This window comes from Camelus ferus, chromosome 22 (assembly GCF_009834535.1).
Source record: "Camelus ferus isolate YT-003-E chromosome 22, BCGSAC_Cfer_1.0, whole genome shotgun sequence".
In the NCBI taxonomy this organism is placed as follows: domain Eukaryota; kingdom Metazoa; phylum Chordata; class Mammalia; order Artiodactyla; family Camelidae; genus Camelus; species Camelus ferus.
In genome coordinates this window covers 3,654,167-3,677,586 of record NC_045717.1, presented here as the reverse complement: position 1 = coordinate 3,677,586, position 23,420 = coordinate 3,654,167, and the positions used below count along the sequence as shown (strand labels likewise).

Sequence of the window (23,420 nt, the reverse complement as noted above, 5' to 3'; positions counted from 1 at the left end):
GTCCCTACTCCCATGGAGTTTAATTCTAGGTAATTGTAGTTTGTAATAAATGCTACAAATGAGTGCAGAAAATGTAACCGAGAAGATCTGGGAGGTTATTTTAATAAGTAAGGCCTTTCTGAGGAGGTTATATTTGAGCTGACACCTGAGTGATGAAAAGGAATGATGACTGTGAGAATTCAGGGGGAAATGCATGTTGGCAGAGGGAATGATGTTGCCCTGTGTGATGCATTGGTGCTCTCTCTCTGTTAGACTTTGATTTCAGGCATATGCTGGCTTTAAAAAAATGACTGACTTGGTAAAATGAGTTGAGAAGCATAAATAGCAAAGATTTGAAAGACAGCACTTGAAAACTTATTTTTGCCTATTGTTTATTAACTTCTTCGTGTTTTTACCCATTATTCATAATCTGTTTCCTTACTTCTTTCTTAATAAGCTTTCTTAGAAAAATGCTTTTTCCGTAGAGATTTTCAGTGATTTATGGTACAGGCTGTACAAAGCAGCACGTCTTTTACTCTCTTCTGTGTCTGCTCTGTTATCCCCACTTCTCCTTATTTTCTTATGCTTTTTTTCCTTTTTTAAAAATGATACTTGCTGGAGACTAGTTTTTAATTTGATTGTTTTATTTATAAAAAGCTCTTATATTTATCAGTTCTTTTTTTCTGCTTATTTATTAAGCAAAATCTAATTTTTTTTACACTTTTGTATGATTGTCTTTTTTTTAGCATCTTGATTTTTGCTGGTTTTTTTTTTTTAAGAATACAAATTTATTGGTACGCTTGCATTTACGGCTGTGGATTTTCTTCTGAAAATACATTTTAAAAGTTTTGATTTTCTTCTTTGGCCCAAGAGTTATTTAGGAATACTTTGGAATTCCTGTTGGCTTTTTAAAATTTATTCTTTTTATATTGATCTTTCATTTTATTTTTTAATATAACATTTATATATTAAGGAAGTTCTTGTGATTTAATAATATTCCTTATTATGAAATAAATATTTTTAAATTAAGTGTTTCAAACTTAGAGAAAAATACAGAGATAAAAGGGACAACCATGTACCTACCATCCAGCTCCTGAAAACCAGACATTTTGCAATGCTTGTTTCAAATTTCTTTTAAACAGATATGGATAAAATCAAAGCCCCATGTACATTGCTTGTGTGTTGTCCCAGCCCGCACCCCACCTCCTCTCTTTTTTCTTTCCTAGAAGCAACCACTGTTGACAACTAGGTGTTTATCAAGCAGTGTGTTTTTTGTGGGATAAGGGTTTGGTGTCTGCATTCAATCAAGCTTATTAGATGTATGATTATAATCTGCTATTTTTTTCTGTTTACTTATTAATAAGACTACTTGACATGATGAACCTGAATGTGATTTTATAGATTTCCTTATTTCCCATTGATAATGTCTTTTTTTTTCCTAATTACAAAAATAATACATGTCTGCAAAAAATTTAAAACAGAATTTATAAAGTTGAAAATGAAAGTTCTTGGTAACCATACTCGAGATAACCACGTTTGACGTTTTAGTGTATTACATGTCCTTCCAGACTTCCTTATGTGTACAGCTCTGCTAGGTGTGCTGACAGAGTGCATAAGCTTTCCCAGTGTTAGTAACAAGTGTATCAAAGAGAATGCTTTTCTACATGCTGTGGAAAGGCCTACGTGGTGCAAGTAAAATGCACTAATTCTATGTTTATTTTGAGAGGGAGACATTTTCTAGCTTATATATAGTTTGACTATTTTATTTGACACATACAGACACATAGCTGTGAGAACTTTCTTGTAATAATACCTTTTGTTAATATCAGGTGATACTTATTACTTTAAATTTAAATTTGATTTATTGCTATTGCTGCTCCTCTTTTATTTGTTGGTTTACAGTTACTCTGGTGTAATATCAATCATTCTTTAACAGGAAATGACATAGAAATGTTAAAAACTTGTTGGAAAAGTACCCATGCACACATGCACACTCACACAGGCAAATATTTCCAAAAAGTGTAAATAAGACAGTGCTCACCCTTAATCCCATCATTTCTGGTAGCTAATGATGTAATAACGTCTTTTTTACATGGTTCTTGATCATTTGTGTATCTTCCTTGGGGAAATGTCTATTCAAATCCTTTGCCCATTTTTAAATAGGGTTGTTTGTCTTTTCATTGGTGAATTCTGTATGTATTCTGGATACCAGACCCTTATCAGATACATGCTTTGTAAGTATTTTCTCCCATTCTGTGGATTGTCTTTTTTTTTTCAAACCTTTCATAGAATGAGGAAACAATCTCAAACTTAGAGAAAAGTTGTACGTACAGTACAAAAATTATTTTTTCTTAAACCAGGGTAACTTGCCTACCGGATGTCCCATCACCACTAGTACTTTGGGGTGCATTTGCTGTAACCAGGACTGCGTAACCACAGTGTATGGGTTGTCTTTTGACTTCTCTGATGCACAAAAATTTTTGGTTTTGATGAAGTCTAGTTTACCTATGTTTTTTTCTTTTTGTTGCTTATATTTTTAATGTCTTGTCTAACAAATTACTGCTTAATCCAAGGTCACAAAGATTTTCACCCATGTTTTCTTTTAAGAATTTTATAATATCAGCTGTTACATTTAGGTCTTTAATGTATTTTGAGTTACTTTTTGTAATATAGTGTGATTTAGGCTTCATTATTTTGCACGTGGATGTCCTGTTGTCCCAGTCCCATTTGTGGAAAGACTGTTCTTTACCCATTGAATTGGGTCCTCATACTTGAAAACATGAAACCTAGAGGACTGCCTGAAGTTAACCACTTGGCAGAGTTGAAAGCCAGCTGTCAAGGTCATACGAGTCCTCCAAAAGACCACCCCCACTTCTGACAGCAACTGCAAGTTCAGGGCACTCCTAAAACCGTCAGATTTTGTAGTTCACTAGAAGAGCTCACTGAAAGCTATTATAACTCACAGTTACTGTTTATTACAGGGAAAGGAGACAGATTAAAATCAGCTGAAGAAAGAGACAACGTAAGGCAGAGTCTTGAGTTCCAGACACAAAGATTCCATACTTATCTCATGGAATGAGGGCATGTTACCCTCATGGCATAGATGTATGACAGTATATATGAAGTATTGCCAACCAGGGAAGCTCACCTCGGCTTCCAGGTCCAGAGTTTTCACTTGGGCTTCATTACATAGGCATGATTGATTTGGTTGGTTGCCTATGTGACTGAACTCAGTCTTCAGGTTGACTGGTACTGCATTACTGCAAGTCCCGGCCTAAATCACATGGTTGGCCTTTCTGGGGTGGTCAGCCCCATCCTAAGATCCCATAACAAAGACACTCCTGTCAGGTGTGGCACAGGTTATCTCCAGGAGGCAAGGCAAGGACCAGGCTTTCCTTTGGGTAAGGCTGAATTTTTTACTACACTGGGACAAATACCCATTTTCAGGAGCTGAGTTAGGAAGGGACTAAGATTTTTTTTCACTAAGCATCATCTGTTGCCAAGAATTGTATTAGAAACTTTATGTATGGTCACCTCATCAAATTGTCAAACCCCGAGAAATACTGTTTCTTCATTTTGCTCATGAGAAAACTGAGGCTTATAAGCCACGCAGCTTTTCCAAGTGGTAGAGTTAGATTCAGACCCAAGTTCCTCTACTGCAAAGCCAAGCCCTCCGTCAAAAACACCCATCAGAACTGCTCTGTCGCACAGCTCTGGGGGCACTGCCTGCATTGTATTTTCTGCTGACGTTTTTCCTCAGGCTGTTACAGTGAAGCACCTTGCATCCCAGCCACTCTAAGTAACACACACCACTTGAATAAAAGCAGTGTGCTTGCTTATAAATGGAGCATCCAGGCAAGTTGCTTGGACTATTCTACTGTGGGTGAATTCTGAAGCCATCACCACAGCTTGCCCGCCTCCCACCATAAGTTAAAGGTCCATGAGCATATACTTCCTGGTGGCCTGTTTTGAAACACTGAGCAATGGTTGCCTCGTCTCTTCTAGTCTGATGAGAGCATCACTGAAGCTCTTGCTACTTTTTTTTTTCTTCCCAGGCTGCTGTACAGGACAGACTGAATGAGCAAGAGGGTGTACCAAGTGTTTTCAACCCACCGCCATCCCGACCCCTGCAGGTTAATACAGCTGACCACAGGATCTACAGCTACGTTGTCTCCAGACCACAACCAAGGGCAAGTTGTTTCATCGCTGGAACCTCCCGTTTTTATTTTATAAGTTCATTTACCTGGTTATGGTGTTCTCTGTATGATAGGACCGAAGGAAATACTCAGAATGTAAACCTGTTAGCTAGACTAGCTCCTTGGCAGATTTATTGGATTTATCATTTTTCCTTGATTCCTTAATGAACGATAGAGTAACTGTCCTTTTTTCCCATTTCTATGCCAGTTATTTGAAGAGTTTCCTTTGCCTTGTTTTGAGTAATAGTGCTTTATTTACATGTCTAAAAATGTTTGCTACATGTTTAATAGAGCTTCAGCTTCTAGAATGTTACTGAATTCTTTGTTGCTTCCTTTTGCTTAAGTTTATGCTACGTCTAGGGAAGAACTGTGGGGGCCTTGGCCATATCTTTGAAATTAGTCTTGAAGGGCCAGTAGCAAGGAGGTGGTTCAGTTAAATTCGCAGGCGTTTAAGAGTGCCCCAGTGCACTTGGTATTTTGCTGTTGGAGATCTAGAGAGGAACAGAGGCGTTCTTCCCCCTTCAGATTATTTGCAGTGAAATTAGGTAAGTCAGGTGTGTGTACTGATAATGAATTCCAAGGAGCTTTTTGGAGTTTCTTTTTCTTATTCTTGGAGTTACATGCACCTCTTACACTTGGATTTAGAATTCCAAGAAGGCACCTCCTTTACCCTTGCAGCAGCTGGAATTTACTCCATCATCCATCATCATACCTCTTTGTGGAATATTTGGCAGTGTTTTAAAAATGGAGTTTCTAAGTAGTTGCTCTGGGGTATTCTGAAGCAGAAGAGCAGAGATTCCTAAAACAATTACATGACCCAAGGGGTCCTTCTTTGTGTGCCCAATGTTTCCTCACTTTGTTTTGGGCTTTACTAAGTATTTGGGTCCCTGATGTCCACTGTGGAGCCTCTGAGCTCTCTGGCCATGGACACAGAGAGGGTCTCAGGTTAACACAATATGACGTATAAGAAATGCTTTGTAAACTTTAGAGCCCTTTATCTATGCTAGTTAATAATAAGAGCAGCAAAAATCAGTGTTGTTAAAATAATAATTAACATTATCATCACTAAGATTAGCAGCTATATGGAGGTTTATAGTTATGGTTAATATAATTATGTCATTTATATACAAATGCCCAGGGTAGTAATAGTGGTTATCTTTCTGTTATTTTTAAATACTGTATTTTAGTGTGTTAACTCTAAAAGGGAAAGAATGAAAATTTATGATTTGGGGAGGAAAACTTGCAGTTGAATTTGACAGTATAAGTAGCAGGAAAAAAAGTGTTGAAGCAAATTTAATACAAAAATTATTTGAGAAAAGGAAAATATAATAATGTTAGATGAAATTAGGTCAAAAGTAGTTGGTTTTTAAGAAGCATAAGGTGCCCAGAAAGAGAGAATCACTTATTGCAGAGAGAGACTCTTGTGAAAGGACGGAAAAGAGTGAAATTCTTAACTAGCAGTTTTACAAGGTATTAAGGGTCGAGAGAATGAGCTCTAACTTTGTTTTTGGAATTTCAGGGGCTGCTTGGATGGGGTTATTACTTGATAATGCTTCCATTCCGGTTTACCTATTACACAATACTTGATATATTTAGGTACGTACCTTTGTATTTATGTGTTAGTAGTGGTTATTAGCAAGAGGGTAAACTTTGGAGCTAAAACATAGACTGGAATGAGATTTAATCTCTATCAGTTTTGACTTGCCAGTTTGTCATCAGATTGAGTACTTTTTCTGAAGTGTTCATATAATGTGAAAATACTTTGTTTTTCAAGCATAACAACAGATGTTGTGAAATGGAATTGTTTTAAAGTTAGTCTTGCCTATCATTTTCACAAATGACTCTACCTACATGTGTGGCATCCTCCCCATCCCACCATGTTTGTTCCCTTACATTTCCTAGTTAATCTTCACACCTGTTCCTTTCCAACCACTGTTATCTACTAGCTTCACACTCTTGTAACTTTGCCCTAAACCGTCCTGTAGTTCATAATCCCAACAGGTTCTCTTCCTCTGAGTTCACCTACTTTTTTTTCTGGATTCCTCCTGTAAGTTTCACCGTTCTAAACACACCTTCTATACATTTCCCTCTGTCCTAGCAACCCATGGGTTGCTGACACTGGACCCCTTCCACATGTATACCCCCTTGCTTCACACCTTCAAGTTTGTTCTCACTTCCTTCACGTACCACTCAGCTTAGTACAGGAAGCTACAAAAAGGCTAGAAACTGTCATGGGGCCCAAGTTGCTGGCACATCAGGCTTGGGGTGTCTGGCCTGGAGCTGAGTAGTAGATAAACCTACACCAAGGCTTTGTGGAGAACTGAAATATTTATGAGCATCCAGGCCAACAGATGGAGCTAGAACATGTCGTCTGGGCCTTGCATACAGGGCAGCCTGTACCTCCCCCTGAACATGGGCTGGTCTTTGCCTTGCTCTCGGGAGCAGAGGCTGAAGGTAAGGACCCGGCAGTTGCAGAAGTGTGAGGATCAGACAGTATCTTCCACCTTGGCCGCTTGGTGTCTGATGGAGCTGCTGCCATAATAGCTTCCTTGCTTTAGCAAAGGTCTTGTTGTTCACCAATTAACGATTAGTACTTTTCCCATCCTGTTTTATTTAAGAATGGACATATCAGAACCTTTAAAATCATAATGAAGACTCAGGGTTTTTTTTTTTTATTTTTGTTTTTGTTTTTTAATGGAAGTACTGTGTATTGAACCTGGGACCTTGTACATGCTAAGCATATGCTCTACCACTGAGCTGTACCCACCCCATGAAGACTCAGTTGACACCTCTATTTTTTTTTAAGCTGATTATCATAAATTGTGTTGGCCATGGGGATATATTGTAATGAGAAACAGAAAAGTTAAACCTTTATCCATTCTTGAATGGACCAAAATTTGAAAACTTAAAAGAATAATAAGATAATCCTAAAATACTTGATTTTAGCAAGTTATCAAAACATCAGTCTTCTGAAGAATTTAACCACTCCCCCTCCACACACAGCTTCTTATGTTGTTAGTTTGCTCTGGAATGTTTGTGTCAGTGAATTTGATTTGATTGCTCAGGGCAGATTCCAAGTGAAATTGTGTACATATGGGGAATTTGTTAAGAGAATAAGGAATTGGCTCAAGATTTGGTAAGGGAGGTTATAATAGTGTAGTCAGCTTTTCTTTACTGAAAAATTCCTCAAGTATATAAATATTGTTTGCTTTCCTTCGAAAAAATATGCATGGCATGTGTTACTAATTTTAATGCAACTGTATCTTCCAAGCAACTTGTTTAGTGTTATGTAGCACATTGACTTATCAGGCCTCTGCTTATTGCCTTTTATGGAAACCCGAAGGATAAATAAATGGCGGTATACAAATGTGATGGGCTGTTCAGAAACAGGTGTGTGGTACCACCTTTAACCTTCCAAGAGCTGTCAGCTCTCCAGCTCTGCCAGTATTGTCTGGCTCAGGTTTATAACTCCCTCCGTGGAAGCTGTTAACTGTGATTCACTGAGCAGATTTACTTGCCCCTTTGAAGAGTAAGTAAATCATGACTACAAGTTTGGAACTGAAGTTCTTGTCCATAATTTGAATAGCTTTTTAAAAAAATCAAAATTCCAGGAGAACAAAAAGGAAAGGGAAATGCAAATAGAACACCCAGAAAGAGACAGAGCTCTGTCCCAGAGCAGCACTGTCCAACAGAGCTTTCTGTGATGATGGAAATACTCTGTATTTGCACTGTCTAAGGTGGAAGCCACTAACCACGTGTGGCTGTCGAGCGCTTGAAATGTGGCTGCTATGGCTGAGGAACTGAATTTTGTACTTAATTCATTTCCATGTCAGTTTCGATAGCCGCACGTGGCTGGTGGCTGCTCTATCAGGCAGCGCCATTACAGAGTCTGGGAGCACAGCCTGACCCATGGTCTCTTTTGGATACTGTGTTTTTCCTTTCCCAATTCTTATAGCCCTAAATTTTTCTGCAAAAAGCACTCAGGATTTATTTAGGCCAGTGTTGGAATGTATAATCCTAGTCATTTGCATTCTTCTTAGGCAGTGGTACAACCCTTACTGTTTTGTACCTTTTGAGCCAGATTGTACTCTCAGGGTTGATGGCCCACTCACAGGCCGTTCACTGAACTCCCTCTGCGGCCGTGCCTGTGGCTCTGTGTGGGAATCTTTACAGACTGGCCCACTCCGTGTGCACTACAGTAAGCCGATTCATGTGATATTTATTCCTTCCTCCCCAGGTTTGCTCTTCGTTTTATACGGCCTGACCCTCGCAGCCGGGTCACTGACCCCGTTGGGGACATTGTTTCATTTATGCACTCTTTTGAAGAGAAATATGGGAGGGCACACCCTGTCTTCTACCAGGGAACGTACAGCCAGGTCAGTGCCACAAACCATATAGATGCCAATTTATTGATATGATTCTATCCTCAAAGGAAAGCATAGCCCAGCACTGATCATGTCATTCTTTTATTCAGAAACCTAAAATAGCTCTTCACTGCTTACACAGAAAAATACCAAGCCCTTTAACTGGGCCCTCCTTGATCTGATCCCAGCCTCCTTTTGAGGTCTTTCCTGCATAACTTGTTCCCCATACCTTAGGTTCCAGCCAGACCATTCGCTTAACATACTCTGTACTTTGCCACCTCTGTGCCTTTGCTTTTGCTTTTTACTGTCCCTCTCTCTGGAATGCTGTCCTCACGCTTTCACTAATTGGCATCTTGCCCATCCTTCACCAGCTCGTGTCACTCCCCTCTTATACCCTTTCCTGATTGTTGTCCCCTGCCCTGCCTACCTTACACTCTGAAGTAGTCATCTTTCCTTTTGTACTCTCACAGTGGTGTTTTTTTTTTTTTTTAACTAATATCAGTTTCACATTCTTCCTTATTTTATAGTTGTTTGTGTTCATGTCTTATCTCCTATACCAGACTAAAAACCCCTTGTAGGCAAACCCTAAGTCTTCCTGGCTCCCTCACAGAACTGAATAAGGGCGTCGACCATAGACTTGAGACAGCACATCTCATTCAACCCAAGCCACACAGACCTTTGAGTGTTACTAACTCTCAGGGGGTAAAAATTAAGAATTCTATGGGTGTTAGGCATATCTCTAGTTTACCAGAGAAAAATGCAGAAGTAACACTGTAGGCAGAGGCCTAACGGGGCTTCCGTTCTGCAGCCTCCAGGATTCCTGAATCTGTCTGGGGAAAGAGAAGAGTGCTCTACTCTTGCTTCCTGCTGTGATTCTCCCACATCTGCTTTTTCTCACTGGCTGCTCCCACCCCACTGAACAAGCATTAAGCACCTACTGTATGCCACACATCATGCTCAATGCTAGAGATACAGACATAGAGATGGGCACCTCTCATATACCCTCTTTGCTATGATCCTGAGAGTGGACCCCCATTGGTCATTCAGGAAATCTTAATTGAATTATGTGCTTGATATTCTGCAAATGCAGACGCATACGCAGGAATCTTGGACACTAGCCTTGTCTCTAAAGGTCGTTTAAACCCCATGCTCTTTAGGAGGCCTCTGGGCCCCTCAGTCCCTCCAGCTCCACCTGGTGCGTGGCCTGCAATCAGGCTCATCTTCTCAGTGTTTTATTTACAAGGATGTTGTAGCTGTAAAGAGGCAAAATTCTTGTCTCCTTTTTCAGGTCAGATTCACCTGTTTTTAAAACTTCCTTTAGACTGTGGGAACAGCTGGCTTTTTGTGATTTGAGGGAGGGGGGACTTTTTTCATCAGCCTGTCTACTCTCATGTGCCCGATACAATTTAAATCCTAACAACACTGAAACCTTTTCGTTGAAGTTTGTTAGCATGGACTTTCTGTAGGGAGAGAAATGCCAGGGGTGTGAAGGTAGGAGCCCAGGAATTTTCTGGCTTCCTTGCTCACCTTTTTTCCTCATTTCTTCTTTTGTTCCTAAATACATAGTGTATCGATTAGGACCCTTAGCCTAATTAAAAGCTCAAAGCACAGTCATCATAATAATTGGTATCTTTTTTTCTCACAGGCACTCAACGACGCCAAACGGGAGCTGCGCTTCCTTCTGGTCTACCTTCACGGAGATGATCACCAGGACTCTGACGAGTTCTGTCGGTGCGTGGACTGACCTTTCCTCTTCTCTTTTCTGGTCTTACTTGCTGACAGTTTACAGTAAGCAAGTTCTTCTCACCCCTCTCCACAGCAACACACTCTGTGCACCTGAAGTTGTTTCACTAATAAACACTAGGATGCTCTTCTGGGCGTGCTCCACAAACAAACCTGAGGGATACAGGGGTAAGTTGTGCTGCTTTTGTCTCACTGAGACGGTTGGGGTATCTTTGGAATAATCTGGAAAGACGTGCTCCTTGATTTCATAGCTGACGGTTCTGCAGTCCTGAGGGGTGGCGCGGGTGTTACCTCCACTTCATGGCTTAGGGAGTGGGCTCGGTGCGTTTAAGCCAACGGCTCAGGGGCACGTGGTCGGCAGGTCTGGCGCAAGCTCGGGTCTGTCAGACTGGCCCATTCGTTGCAGTTAACCTTTGCCAGAGCCTGTCTTACTCTGAAACACCCAGTCCTGGCCAGCAGCTTGCCTTTCATCTTAATGGGCTTTCTGCGGAAGACGCCGTTCTTGTCCCCAGCAGTTTTAACAGAGCTTCTTGCACAATGAGTTAGTTGTTTGAGTACCTTGAGTACCGATAGGGATTCAGAAAACTCAGATCTGTGTGGACTGTAACTCTTAGCTGGAGGCCAGGTATTTTTAGAAGTCAGTATCTAAGATACAAAGGCATCCAGTGAAGGAACATGTAGCTACTCTGCTGCTACTTCTATTCAGCAGCTTTTGAGGATCTGCTAGCACAGCAGGCCCTGTGCTGTGTGGATCCTGAGAACCAGAGATGCAGCAGATGAGCAGGTGTCTTCCCTGCAGCCTGGCCTCTGAGTCTTTACTCCTAGTTGGTTTTTAAATACCTCCTAAGTTCCTGTGGTGTATGTTTTGCTACTCTGATGTGGCTTTTGGTGGTAAGGGGTGATGGATAGAAGGAGACTAAGGATTTTTTTCCTTTTTTTAACATATATTTATTTTAATTTAATTTATTATTTTTTTTTTTATTTTTTATTTTCCCCCTAATGGAGGCACTGGGGATTGAACCCAGGACCTTGTGCACGCCAAGCACATACTTTACCACTGAGATGTACCTCCCCACCCCCAAGGATGTTTTTAATAGAAGCTTAAAATCTCTCCTTTCAAGCCATAAGAAAAAACATAGGCAAAACTCTTTATGGTAAAATCTTGGTTATTTGGGAGACCAACTTTCTAAATTCTTTTGGAACAGATAAGCTAGCCCTTTTTGGCAGGGGTGGCGCTGGTGGGACATAGGAGAGAGGGGAGGAATTAGGTAAGAGAAGGAAAAAACCAGAGGAGACAATGATGGAGATTATCTCCAGCAGCACAGGGCTGAGACCGTAGGCTTGACCCTGACATGGGGAAGTGGCGCTAAGCAGCGGCCAGACCCTTTAGAGATCCTTTTCCTTCCAGCACTGTCCTTGAACTCTGCAGCAACATCATGACAGCCGCACCCAACCAGAAAAGCCTATCCTATTCTAATCAGATTATGTAGGAATAGGCACACAAATAAATAACAACAACAAAAAGATTAAGAAACTAGGAGGAAAAAAGGCAGAGAATAAATGACACCTCCCTTCTTTCCCAGCCAAGACTAAAGCAGTTCTTGCTTGTTGTGAAAGTCTTTAAGAGTTGATCTGTTTCATCCCTAAGTCCTGCCCTTGATCTGTTGGGTCTTCTATCAGTCTCCCAGGCTTTACGAGAGAACACCTATCCATTCCTGGCCATGATTATGCTGAAGGATCGGAGGATGACTGTGGTGGGACGGCTGGAAGGCCTTATTCAGCCTGATGACCTCATTAACCAGCTGACATTTATCATGGATGCAAACCAGACTTACCTGGTGTCAGAACGCCTGGAAAGGTACAGGGGAGTTCCTCTCTGGAACTGAGAGGCCAGCTGCAGACTTGGGTGCCTTACTTAGAGCTTCACAAATCCTGATTTCTTCTCTGTGTTAGGCAACTTTAAAAGCCTTGTTCATTCTGTGTTAAAAATTTTTACATACTTTTACCTAAATAACTCTCCATCAGATTCTGTTCTTAAAGCATAGAGTCCTATTCAAAATAAGGCCAAGACTCTATGCTCAGGAATAGATATGTCATTTAAAGCAGCTCAACATGATATAAAGACTTAAATGTAAAAACTGAGGAGTGGTTATAATTCCTCCCCTCATTGCGTAAGTAATGTACGTTAATTAATGTAGAAAACGCAGGAAACAGAAAAGCACAAAGAAGAAATTTTAAAACACTCATAGTCCTACCACCACTTTTAACATTCTGGGATATTTTCCTTTAATTTTATAAGCACAGACACACATTCCTATGTACGTACACAATTTTTTGGAGCGGAAGGAGGAAATACTCCAAAACATTACAGTGTTTTTCTCTTTGGTTAGTAGAACTCTGAATATTTCTGTATTTTTTAAATCTTCTAAAATATGTGTATGTGGTTTTTTGGTTTTACAAAAGCATACATAAAAATGCGGTAACCCAAAAAGACATTTACCTGTGAAATCTTGGTCATTGATCATTTTATAGGAATAATACTGTGTGGAGAAAACTTGGCCTTTTCTTTTTCTGCCAAATTAAACTCAGAGAAGAGATGGCTCATTCAGACGTTCCGCGCTCTGCTTTGGAACCCTTTATGGGAATATGAAATAGTCATCTGCCAGGACTGTCAACCTTTTGACACCGCCCCCGCCCTCCCCCCCAAAAAAGTTTTCGATCTAAGAAAACACAGAGCTCTGCGAGATGTATCCTTTCCCTCTGTGCTGTTGATCTGTCCGCAGGGAAGAACGAAACCAGACGCAGGTGCTGAGACAGCAGCAGGACGAGGCCTACCTGGCCTCTCTCAGGGCTGACCAGGAGAAGGAGCGCAAGCGGCGGGAGGAGCGCGAGCGCAAGCGGCGGAAGGAGGAGGAGGTGCAGCAGCAGAAGCTGGCAGAGGAGAGGCGGCGGCGGGTAGGGAGCCGCCCGAAGTGGTCTCTTCTGGCGTGGGAAAGGGGAAACTAGATGATGGGGTAGTGAGTGACTTACAGTCTCCAATGCCGAAGTCTTTTTAAATTTTTTTTAAGTTTTTTTTTTTAAACAAATACAAGAGTGAATGAAAGTCAGGTAAAACCACTCTGTTCCATGAAAAGTAAAGCAGGTCGAGAATGCTGATTCACAGCAGTAGTGTTCAGCGTTCATTCTTAGCACAGCGTTAGCTCATCTGACACTTGATTCATTATCTTGTTGTGTGTTGCCGCTTGATGAAAGCTCATGTCTTTTGGTCGTTCCCTTTTGTCAAACAGTTAAGTATCTTAACATAGTCAATAATAACATGTGATGCAATAGCATGTGGTCAAATACATAGAGTTTAAATTAGGGTGTTTCTGACTCTCGCCAAGAAGTTTTTCTTCTGATGCTGGTCATTAATTTTTCGTCTGACTGCCCAGTAAACCTGCATGTTGGTTGAATTTCTGGTTTCCTTGCTCCCTAATAGGAGCTGTAGCCTCACTCTGCTTTGTGTCTCTGCAGAACCTACAAGAGGAGAAGGAAAGGAAGTTGGAATGCCTGCCCCCGGAGCCTTCCCCTGATGACCCTGAAAGTGTCAAAATCATTTTCAAATTACCCAATGATTCTCGAGTAGAAAGACGATTCCATTTTTCACAGTCTCTAACAGTAAGGACTATTTGAAGTTGTGTGACGTATATACAGTCTGGACTGTAGATTTGGAAGCTTTTAAGGACTTTTTAGAGTCTTGTTGGTATATCTGCTGCTCTGATGAACGAGGGAGGAAGTGGGTGGGGCAGAAAGAGAGAAGAGCGCACTGAATTATTGCAGTCTCCTTCAGACCTAGCTGCCAACTCAGAGCAGTTATTAAGGTTTTATTTTATCATGTTCAAGCTCTGCTAGGAGGAAAAGGTACCTTGCTTGTATGTTTGAGGTGGGAGGCTCTTCCATGCTGCTCGGCCTGCATTGTCTTCAAATCCCTCACTGTGTAGAGAGAGCTCTGTCTGCACTGCCCTGGAGGCTCTGGCGTTACACGTTACGCAGCTGGATGTGAGGGCACGGGCAGGCTGCGTGCAGTTGTCACTCAGGCTCATTTAGCCCGTGAGCAGCCCCACCCAGGGTCCGTAGGTAAGTAGTGTTTGCCATTCCATAGGGATGTAGTTAGAAGCAGAGGCTCTCAGAGTCTTACAGAATGAGGATCACATTCTCATTGTTCCGGTGTAAATAGATGTGTTTCCTTGGTCACTTTAACCTCTAAATTCAGTCTGTAACATGGGTATAATCGGCACTCTAATAGGATGGTTAGGATTAAGTTCGTACGTAAAGTGCTCAACATTGTACCTGGCACTTAGTAACTAGCACTCAAATGTTTTTGGTGTTTATTATCAAAAGGAAGTTTTTATTTATATTGAGAGTCGGTATGTCACCTTTCCAAATTTACAGCTATAATAGATTCTGGCATTTCCCTGATCATTTGACGTAATCCAGAATAAACTGCTTAATAGAAGTGTGGGTGCACTGCAGTCAGGGGAGGCACATTCATTACTTCTCCCTGTGTAACTGGAGAGGACTGGGCGAGTTATGTGACCTTCTGTAGGACCTCGGGTTCCCGTGTGTACGATGGAAACATAATCTGCCATCTGGTAATGTCAAACTGAAGGTACGTCAGGCACTGTGCTGGGCGTGCTGGGGGTCTGCGGGCAGCTGGGATTCCTAGAGCTTGCTGGCCAGTAAGGAATGCAGGGCAGTTCAGAGAGCTAACTCAGAGCAAAAAGTTGTGAGGCGTCCTGGTGAGAGGGAAGCGGTAGCGTCCTCATTTTGCATATCCCTCGTTTATACACTGATTTATACGGGGGAGGGTGCCCGCATCTCTAACTCTGGAACTTTCAGTTGGAGTAACATAAGTGAGCCTCACACGGGACCTTCCACGTCGTAGGTGGTAGATGGCCGCTAAGTGTTCGTTTCCTTCCTCAGTGTGTTTCCTGACTACTGGTTTGTGTACGGATTTTAGTTTGCAGCTGTGTTCACTAGCAGTTTCTTTGTAAGTGCACCTGAGCTTTTATGGTGCATTTACTCTCCAGACTCTTACTAGGTATCTGAAAACCCTAACCAGAATTTACTCTCTTGAGAGTTTTGGAGGAAAATCTATTAGAATTGTGGAACAGAATAGACTTGTGGCCAAAGGGGAACCAACCCATTTGTTTTGTTAACTATTTAATCCTTGTAGGCTTTTAAACAGGTTCACACTCAAAAGTTATTTTAAAATCAACAACAGCTTCAGGCGGAGAGGAATACCTGGTAAATGGGGACAGGGCTCAGAGCTGGGAGGGTGTGCGTGAGGAGTGTAGGGGCGGCGCTGCCTTCCACTTAGTGCTCGTAGAGTGAATAACGTGTAACTGAACGATGAGTTGTAGATGTAGTGCTCTTTCTGACCTTGTGTGATCTTCCTATGAGCTCTGCCTCATAGGAATAAATACTCTGAATGAGTGAGTGTTCAGTGAACAGCTCAGCTTGTACCTGGTGCTTAGCTCCTGGGAGTGGTTAAATGCTAGGATAAAAAGGACCAACTACAGAAAAACCTACAGCTCCCACAAGTGGGCAGAAAAGTGGCAGCTGACTTTCTCTTAAATGAATGCTTATAAGAGAGAATCCAAATTATACTCAGCCCAGAGATCATTTTTCTATCCATTGTGAACCAAAAGGGACCTCTAAAGGTGATTTCATCTGTTCCCTGGTGGCATTAGCACATTGCCAGTGAGAAACAATAAAGTGCCAGTGTTGTGCCAGTGCTGAGTATTGTCAAGCAATGAGACAGAGTAAGGAACTGAAAATGAGGTTGACGGACCAAAGTATAAGTTTATAAAATCATGAATGGATTAGGTAAGAGGAAGAAGAATTTACTCAAATGGATTTGTGGCTGCTGTAGCCCCTTAAAAGTTCTAAAAAGGTAAATTTAAGACCAAGGCAGAAAAAACTGCTTCACGCAGAGGGGAAGTAAACTTATGAGAGGTGGAACAAGAAGAACATACAAATAAATTGCCTCAAAAAAGTAAGGGACAACTTGAAGATGTGTTCCTGATCTTTGGAACGGAGCTGAAAGAGGTTAGCAACACCCTCCATAGCACATCTGTTAGAGTCTCTGTTAGAAATAGAATTTGAAAGAAAGAAAAATACCATGTGATATCACCTATATGTGGAATCTAAAAAAATAACACAAGTGAACTTCTTTACAAAACAGAAACAGACTCACAGATGTAGGAAATAAATTTATGGTTATGGGGTAGGCAGGAGAGATGAAGTGGGAGTTCAGAATTGGCAGATACTGACTACTGTGTATAAAATAGATAACAAGGCCCTACTGTAGAGCACAGGGACCCATATTCGATACCTTGTAATAGCCCACAGTGAAAATACACATATGTATAACTGAGTCACTGCTGTACACCGGAAACTAACGCAGCATTGTAAGTCGACTAAACTTCAATTTTAAAAATGAAAAATAAAAACGTAAAATACTAACAAAAGAAGTAGAATCTGAGATGACGAGGACCATAAGCACATGCAGGGTGCCTGTTCACGCGTGGCCTGTTACACGGGCGTTGCACGTGCCACATCTCAGCAGTGTGAGCTTTCCTGCTGCCGCCTTGCCTCACGTTAGGAGTTTACCTATATGTTGTCAGAGCCAGACCAGGCTGAAGGGGGCGTGCTCACAGCAGAGAGGTCCACATGGAGGGCGTCCACATGTAGGGGCGGCCCAGTGCAGAGAAGCCAGAGCCCAAGTGGTCGGGGGGGGGGGGAGGTACTAAAGCCAGAACTGGGTGAGGAGGGTGTACACGAGGAGAGGGGAGTCAGCTCGTGGCTTTCCGGATGTAGAGGGAAGCACAGTCACAGGTTGTGTGTGTGTGTGTGTGTGTGTGTGTGTGTGTGTGTGTACACGCATCCTTTGGCTTTCTCTGCGGAGAGTGCTTGGGACCATCGACACCCAGTAGCAGGGAACACACCTAGCATCTAGATCGTGGCTTTTAAATGCCATTGTCCATTACAAAGACTCAGAGTTCCTTAAAGAAATCCAGGGCTGGGACAGGGAAAATACAAGATTAGCCTGGAACAAAGCAAGGAATTATTCAAAGAACAATGGAGACGTGTCAAAAAGACACAGAAGCCAGCTGGAGTGGGCTCCTCAGACTCCATCTAAAACAATTTGAGAATGTGACAGTGAATCTATGTATGTTCATGTATAACTGAAAAACTGTGCTCTGCACCGGAAATTGACACAATATTGTAAACTGACTATATAACTCAATAAAATAAAGTTAAATAAATAAAACAATTTCAACATTGTAACCTATTGACTAACACAGGAAATGTATGTTAATACAAATAAATAAATTGAAAGTCTGAGGAGCGGAATGTCTCCATATTTTGAAAGTACCTCCCCTCAAGGTACTCGGTAATTACGAAGGAGAAAGAGAGCAACTTCGGGTGCAGAGGCCTGACAGGCACCACCTTAATCAGGTGGTCAAAGTGAGCGTCAGAGGTGACGGAGCCGACTGAAACCGCGCTCCCCTGAGCAGGGCGCGCTGAGTGGAAGGGAGCGTCACTTCTGTGATACTCCTGGCAGAGGTGCACAGCTGGGATCTAATCATGAGTGACCAACCGTCAGATAAACGGATTGCTTGAGAGACGGTCTACAAGTAAACAGCTGACCAGTAGTCTCTAGGTTATGTCAAGGTCATGAAAGCCACAGAAACCCTGAGGTTTTGTTCCAGGCTGGAGGAGCAGACTTAGGAGATGTGACAGTTACTAAACGTAACACACAATCCCAAACTGAGTCCTCTCGCCATAAATAAAAGACACCTGCCAAAACTTGAATGGATCCCGAATGAAAATGTAATGTATGTTACTACAGTACAGCAATAACGGATCAGGTTTCCTGGCTTCGAGGGTTGTACTGTGAAGGAGGGTGTCCTGCTTGTAAGATGTGTGCAAGTGTATGGGGTGACGGGACGTTCAGTTGGTAGCTCGTTTTCAGCTGGTTCAGAGAGACAAATTCTGTGTCCTGTTCTTCCATCTTTCCAGTAACTCTTGATTGTTTCTAAGTAAATAATGTTTAGCTTTGTATCAGACAAGTTTTCAGAGAAGAAACATGGGTCAGTTCAGAGTAGGACTCACATTGGACTGTGTAGTTAATCTCTTAAAAGAGCTACCCTACGTGTTTGCTCTGTGAGATGGATTGACTCTGAAGTGGAATTTCAGTGTAATGTGATTACTTCATATCTCCGAGTCGTCCTGGGGGGAGCTGGGGTTTATTCAATTTCGTGGTTGTGTGTATGTGTCCGTCTATTTTTTCTCACTGCTCTTCTTTTTCTGTGCAACCTCTGCAGGTGATCCACGACTTCTTATTCTCCTTGAAAGAAAGCCCTGAAAAGTTTCAGATTGAAGCCAATTTTCCCCGGAGGGTCCTGCCCTGCATCCCTTCAGAGGAGTGGCCCAACCCGCCGACGCTGCAGGAGGCCGGACTCAGCCACACAGAAGTTCTCTTTGTTCAGGACCTAACAGACGAATGACACTTTTTCTTCCTTTCCTCTTCCACCCCAGTCCCTAAAAGAAATGGAAAAAAACAAAAAATAAGAGAGAAATTCATATTATTATTATTATAATACAATATTTTTTTTAAAAGACTGCTGCATCCTAAGGAAGGATCAGAAACCATGCTGCCTGCAGGAGTCACCACCTGTGTGCACGCGCGAGGTTGGCAATGAATGTTCCCGCTGGCGAGCTCTCCCTTCCCTTCAGCCTCTGCACCGTGCGTCTCCAGCAAAAGGAGGCCTCACCTCCGACCCAGCCGTCGTCCCCATTGAGGAAGGGAGCATTCCTACCAGTTCTTCATTCTTGCTTTTATGGAAAATAAAAGTGAAAAAACCTCCTTCAGCCAGCCACTGCAGCATCTCCTGGGGACTCGCTTCTCTCCCTCCGGAGAAGAGGGAAGAGAAGGCACAGAGCAGAGATGTTCCTTGAACTTCCCACAACTTAACGAATAACTTAAATTTTTTCAGTTGCTTTGTAATGACCAAAGGAATGAGGCTGACATAGGTGTATTTTTTTCTTTAACATTATTTGATAAAGAGCCAATTCATAAATCCATGAGCTCATGCCCTGGGCCCCTTAGCCCACAAGAGTGTAATAAAGGTGCCCCTGGCTGGTTTGTGCTTATTTCTGCCATTGTCCCTCTCGTGTTCCCAGAGAGGTGGTTCTTTTTGGTCCAATTCTTGCTGTCCTTTCTTGCCATCTGTGCACCCCACGTGGAGTAGTTGGAGGAAGTCTGGGTTTGGAGCCCTGCAGAGGCTGCGTATGGACATGCACCCATGTATGTGCTGTGAACTCCGTGTGGACGCACCTGTGCACACAAGCCAGGCGTCTCCTTGGAGTCTGCTAGGTGGTCATTGTGGGATCTGAACCAAAGGATAGCAGCCCTTCATTCCTCTTCTGCCGTGTGCACGCTGTTCCCGCCCGGCCCTGAAACAGCAGGCTTGGTGCCTTTCCAGAGGACGGGCAGGGCCTGTGGTGGGACCAGCAGCACCACGGGAGAGTGCCCCGCCTGTCTCGTTGGGAGTGTGGTGGTGGTGGTGGTGGTGGTGGTGGTTTGAGGACAGAAAGAGCCAGAGCCCTTGAAGGGCGCTGAGCCAGAACTCGGCCTGTGTCAGCCGTTGGAAGGCACATTTCAGTTTCTGGTGTAGCCACCTGCTGGAGGCAGTTTTGTCCTCTCCCTCTGTTGCTGTGTTGAAGTAACAGGGTTTTTAACCCCTGGATGTTTTGTCTGTGGTTGAGTTTGTGGGTGCATAGGTCAGGCCACGTGTGAACAGGTGCCAGTGTGAGCTGACAAGTATTCCAGAGCGTTCTGTAGCTGGCGCAGACCCGGCACTGCGGGTCCTGAAGTTGCTGCAGGTCGCTAGCGGGCTGTGAGGCCCAGGGTTCCTACCAAGACGAAACATAGCTTGTTAGATTTGCAGTCTCCAGAGGCTTCCTCTTGCTTAGCTAAAACCTACGGATCATTCTTTAAGGTAGTGGTGTGGCTGCTGCTCCCCATAGCCCTGAGTGGTTGAGGTGGACCCCAAGGAGCAGGACGTGGGGCCTCAGGGGTGCCCCCAGGGAAACCTGAGGACTTCCTGATGGCCTTGGCACAGGAGTCTACCGCACTGTCTCCAGGAAAGTTTAATTCTGCTCCTGGCTGCCTGTTCTTCCACTTCCCTGCTGTTCCAAGGCCACATGAGTGGGAAATCATCTCACTGCTGTCATGAAATGTACCTGCAGTGATGACCAGGATAAACCAGTTCTCCACCTTACGTGAAGTCTGCTTCCTGCTGACAACCATGCAAAGAGGAATGCTTCCACTTCGTCTCCCTCCCCGTCTGGAATTCATAGTGGTTTCCCTGCAGTGCGCAGGAGGGTACTGAGGACCCTCGCCAGGCTGGCTGTACCAAGTATCTTGCCCACACCTCTTTGGGAAGTTGTAAATTTTTTCCTTAATAACTCAGTCTGCATTTTATTTTATGATGTGCACTTTACGCCTCTCGCCTTTTGATAACTGGTCCAGCGAAAGAGGTTAGATGCCAGAGTATTAAGAGAAAGTCTGTTCGTGCTGGTGCAACTCTTGGGATGGCTCACCCATTTACTTTAGGTTTCAAGAGGCTCCACCTGAAGCCCACACCCCGTTTCTGGTCCATGTTGACCCAGCCCTGCTTTACTCAGACTCGGATCCTGTGTCCTTGACAAATCTGCTGCCTGGGTGCCGTCTCCTTTCCTCTGAAAGATGCACATTTTGTCAATGCCCGTACAATCTGTGGACCTCTGGGAACTCGGTGGGACTTGAAATGGGAAAACATTGAGAAGCCGGTGATCTGCAAGCATTTTGTTTCCAAATCACCTCTGGGTTATTTCAGCTGTTTCCAAATGGCAAGTCATCAACTAAACAAAAGTACTTGCTTCCAGTTTTGTTCTGCACTCCCAAGACCGAAGTAGATTCGGCTGAGATTCCACACGAAATGACAAAGCAAAGACGCCCAATTGGAGTCAGTTGAATTTCTGCAGCATCAGTTGGGGCCCTTCTGGCCTTTTTTTTCCACTTCTGCAGAATTTCCTGCAGCAAATACTTTTCTCCTTGCTTGCTTCCACTATGATGTTTGGATAAGAGATGACCAGTGGAGAATATTTATCTCATTAAAAAAAAAAAAAAGCTAAAAAGAACCTAGAATCTTCAACTGAGCAGTCATTATGAAAATTGCTAATGGTGCCAAGGCCAAGGCAAGTTACAGAAAATGACTGTGGGAGAGTCATGACCCCTAGAGTGCAAGACCAGGGGAGTATTATCTGGTGCTTGAACAAGGAGCTCCACTTTACAACTGTTGTTTTTTTTTTTTTTTTAAAGGACTCATGAGGATGCAGCAACAGGAAATCCATCCACAAATGGTGCAGTGCCCCAGCTTGCACTGCACCTGAATAGTTACGTGATAATTTGCTGAAGAAATCTAGTGTACTTTAAATTTTTTTCATAAAGGTTTACATTGTATTGTAGGTTAACATTAAATGTTTTATAACAAAAGTTTCCTAAGTTGTGGGTCTTTCTGTCTAGGAGAGAGGTGGTAGATATTTCTGTGTGGAGGCAAGGTTGGAACACACGGGAGGAGGGAACAGGGTATTGCATTGCCGAGCAGCAAGGGAGAATGAAAAAGAAGCAAGGAGTTCAAATAGATGTTCTGTGATGTGTTCCTGTTAAAAATGGCGACTCCGGCAGTGTGGGGTGCTGCGGAGAGCTGGCAGATCTGGGTTCAAGCTGGGGCTCCACCGTGACCTCAGACAAGTTCTTTAGCTCCCCTAAGCTTTAGTCTTCCCAATTGTTAATGAAGTTAGCACCATGTGCCTCAGGATAGGTTTGTAGATAAAGTCAAATAAATGTATATGAAGCTCGTGACCGCAGAGATGTCGTCAAATGTCTGTCCCCCGTTCTCTAAGGAAGTGGATTTTGAAGGTGTATTTCCTTGCAGTAGAAACTGTCAGTTTCTTAAGGAATGTTATTTCTCCTGCTGGAACAGACCTATGTCCTTGCCAGTGAGAGGCTAGGGAAGAGGCACTTGGGACCTAACAGATTCTGGACTACTGGGATTCCCCTCCTAGGGCATTTTGGCTTATATTTTCATTTCTGAGAGGAAATTGAAGCCTCAGTTCTTTGCCTTTCTCTTTCCCACTATCCATCCTGGACAAAGAACTTATTTTTTTTTCTGTGAGTTACGGATTCTTGTCACCTTCAGAGTCTGTCCTGTCCCTTACCCAAAGGTGTATTTTTTAAAATGCACAGCTTAAGTGTAAATTACATTGTCTTCTCGGTCTAGTAAGTCTGCAAGATGAGTTTATTCACCTTAGATCAGAATCCACTAAAAGTGAACACTCCACAACTGATGGTGAAGGTTACATATGAAAACTTTGCCGTCGATCAACAGAGTCAAGGAAGATCCAAACTGATGCCAGATACAGCTGGTCTCAAATGCTGGCTCTGGCTGTGGCTGTGGCTGTGGCTGTGGCCAACCGACCTCAACTCTAGGCTTCAGTCTATCTGTGAAACAGGGCCAACCGTACAGATTCGATGAATTGCAGCTGCAGGGTGTCGTGCAGTTAATGTTGGGTGAAAGGTCTTACTGCTGATTTCCAAACAGTTTATAGATTGCCCACTGCTAGCAAGTCGCCCTGCGTGGATCAAGGGAGGGGAGAAACAGGGAAGGAGGTAAGTTGAGGCTTTGCTTTTGGGCAAATAGTGCCCGACACTTTTCTTGACATGCTTCTGTCGCTGCAGCTGGAACTCCATGTGTGCTTTTACCCTGATGGAGCCACGAGCCCCCAGCTCCCAGAGTCCCTTCCTCAGACCTCTTCTGCCACCTTGACGCACTGTCCTCCAGGACAAGCCCCTGGAGCACACGCCATCTGCTTGGGCTACTTCATCCTGTTCTGCTTGCTGCTGGCCACTCTCCAGGTGTCGGCAACTGACACGCTGCAGCGGCAGCCTCAATGACTCCTGTCCACGCATGTGGGTTCCCTAAAATTCCAGTCCTTCTGCTCCCGATCTGCTTTGTGTGGCAGCTGAATATGGTGGCCTGGAGTC

The 23,420-nt window shown here is 43.2% G+C and overlaps 1 protein-coding gene across 1 annotated transcript in view; it reads left to right on the top strand.

Moving 5' to 3' along the window:
• The window catches only part of FAF2 (Fas associated factor family member 2), a 47,336-nt gene extending 25,467 nt beyond the window's left edge, over positions 1-21,869 (top strand). Inside the window, exons 3-11 of the mRNA XM_006183900.3 lie at positions 4,035-4,169; positions 5,695-5,771; positions 8,413-8,551; positions 10,185-10,270; positions 10,359-10,450; positions 11,963-12,140; positions 13,066-13,237; positions 13,796-13,939; positions 18,655-21,869. Coding sequence (XP_006183962.2) covers positions 4,035-4,169; positions 5,695-5,771; positions 8,413-8,551; positions 10,185-10,270; positions 10,359-10,450; positions 11,963-12,140; positions 13,066-13,237; positions 13,796-13,939; positions 18,655-18,837 — 1,206 coding nt within the window. The 3' untranslated portion in view covers positions 18,838-21,869. The remainder of the gene's footprint in view (positions 1-4,034; positions 4,170-5,694; positions 5,772-8,412; positions 8,552-10,184; positions 10,271-10,358; positions 10,451-11,962; positions 12,141-13,065; positions 13,238-13,795; positions 13,940-18,654) is intronic.
• The last annotated feature ends 1,551 nt before the right edge of the window (positions 21,870-23,420 follow it).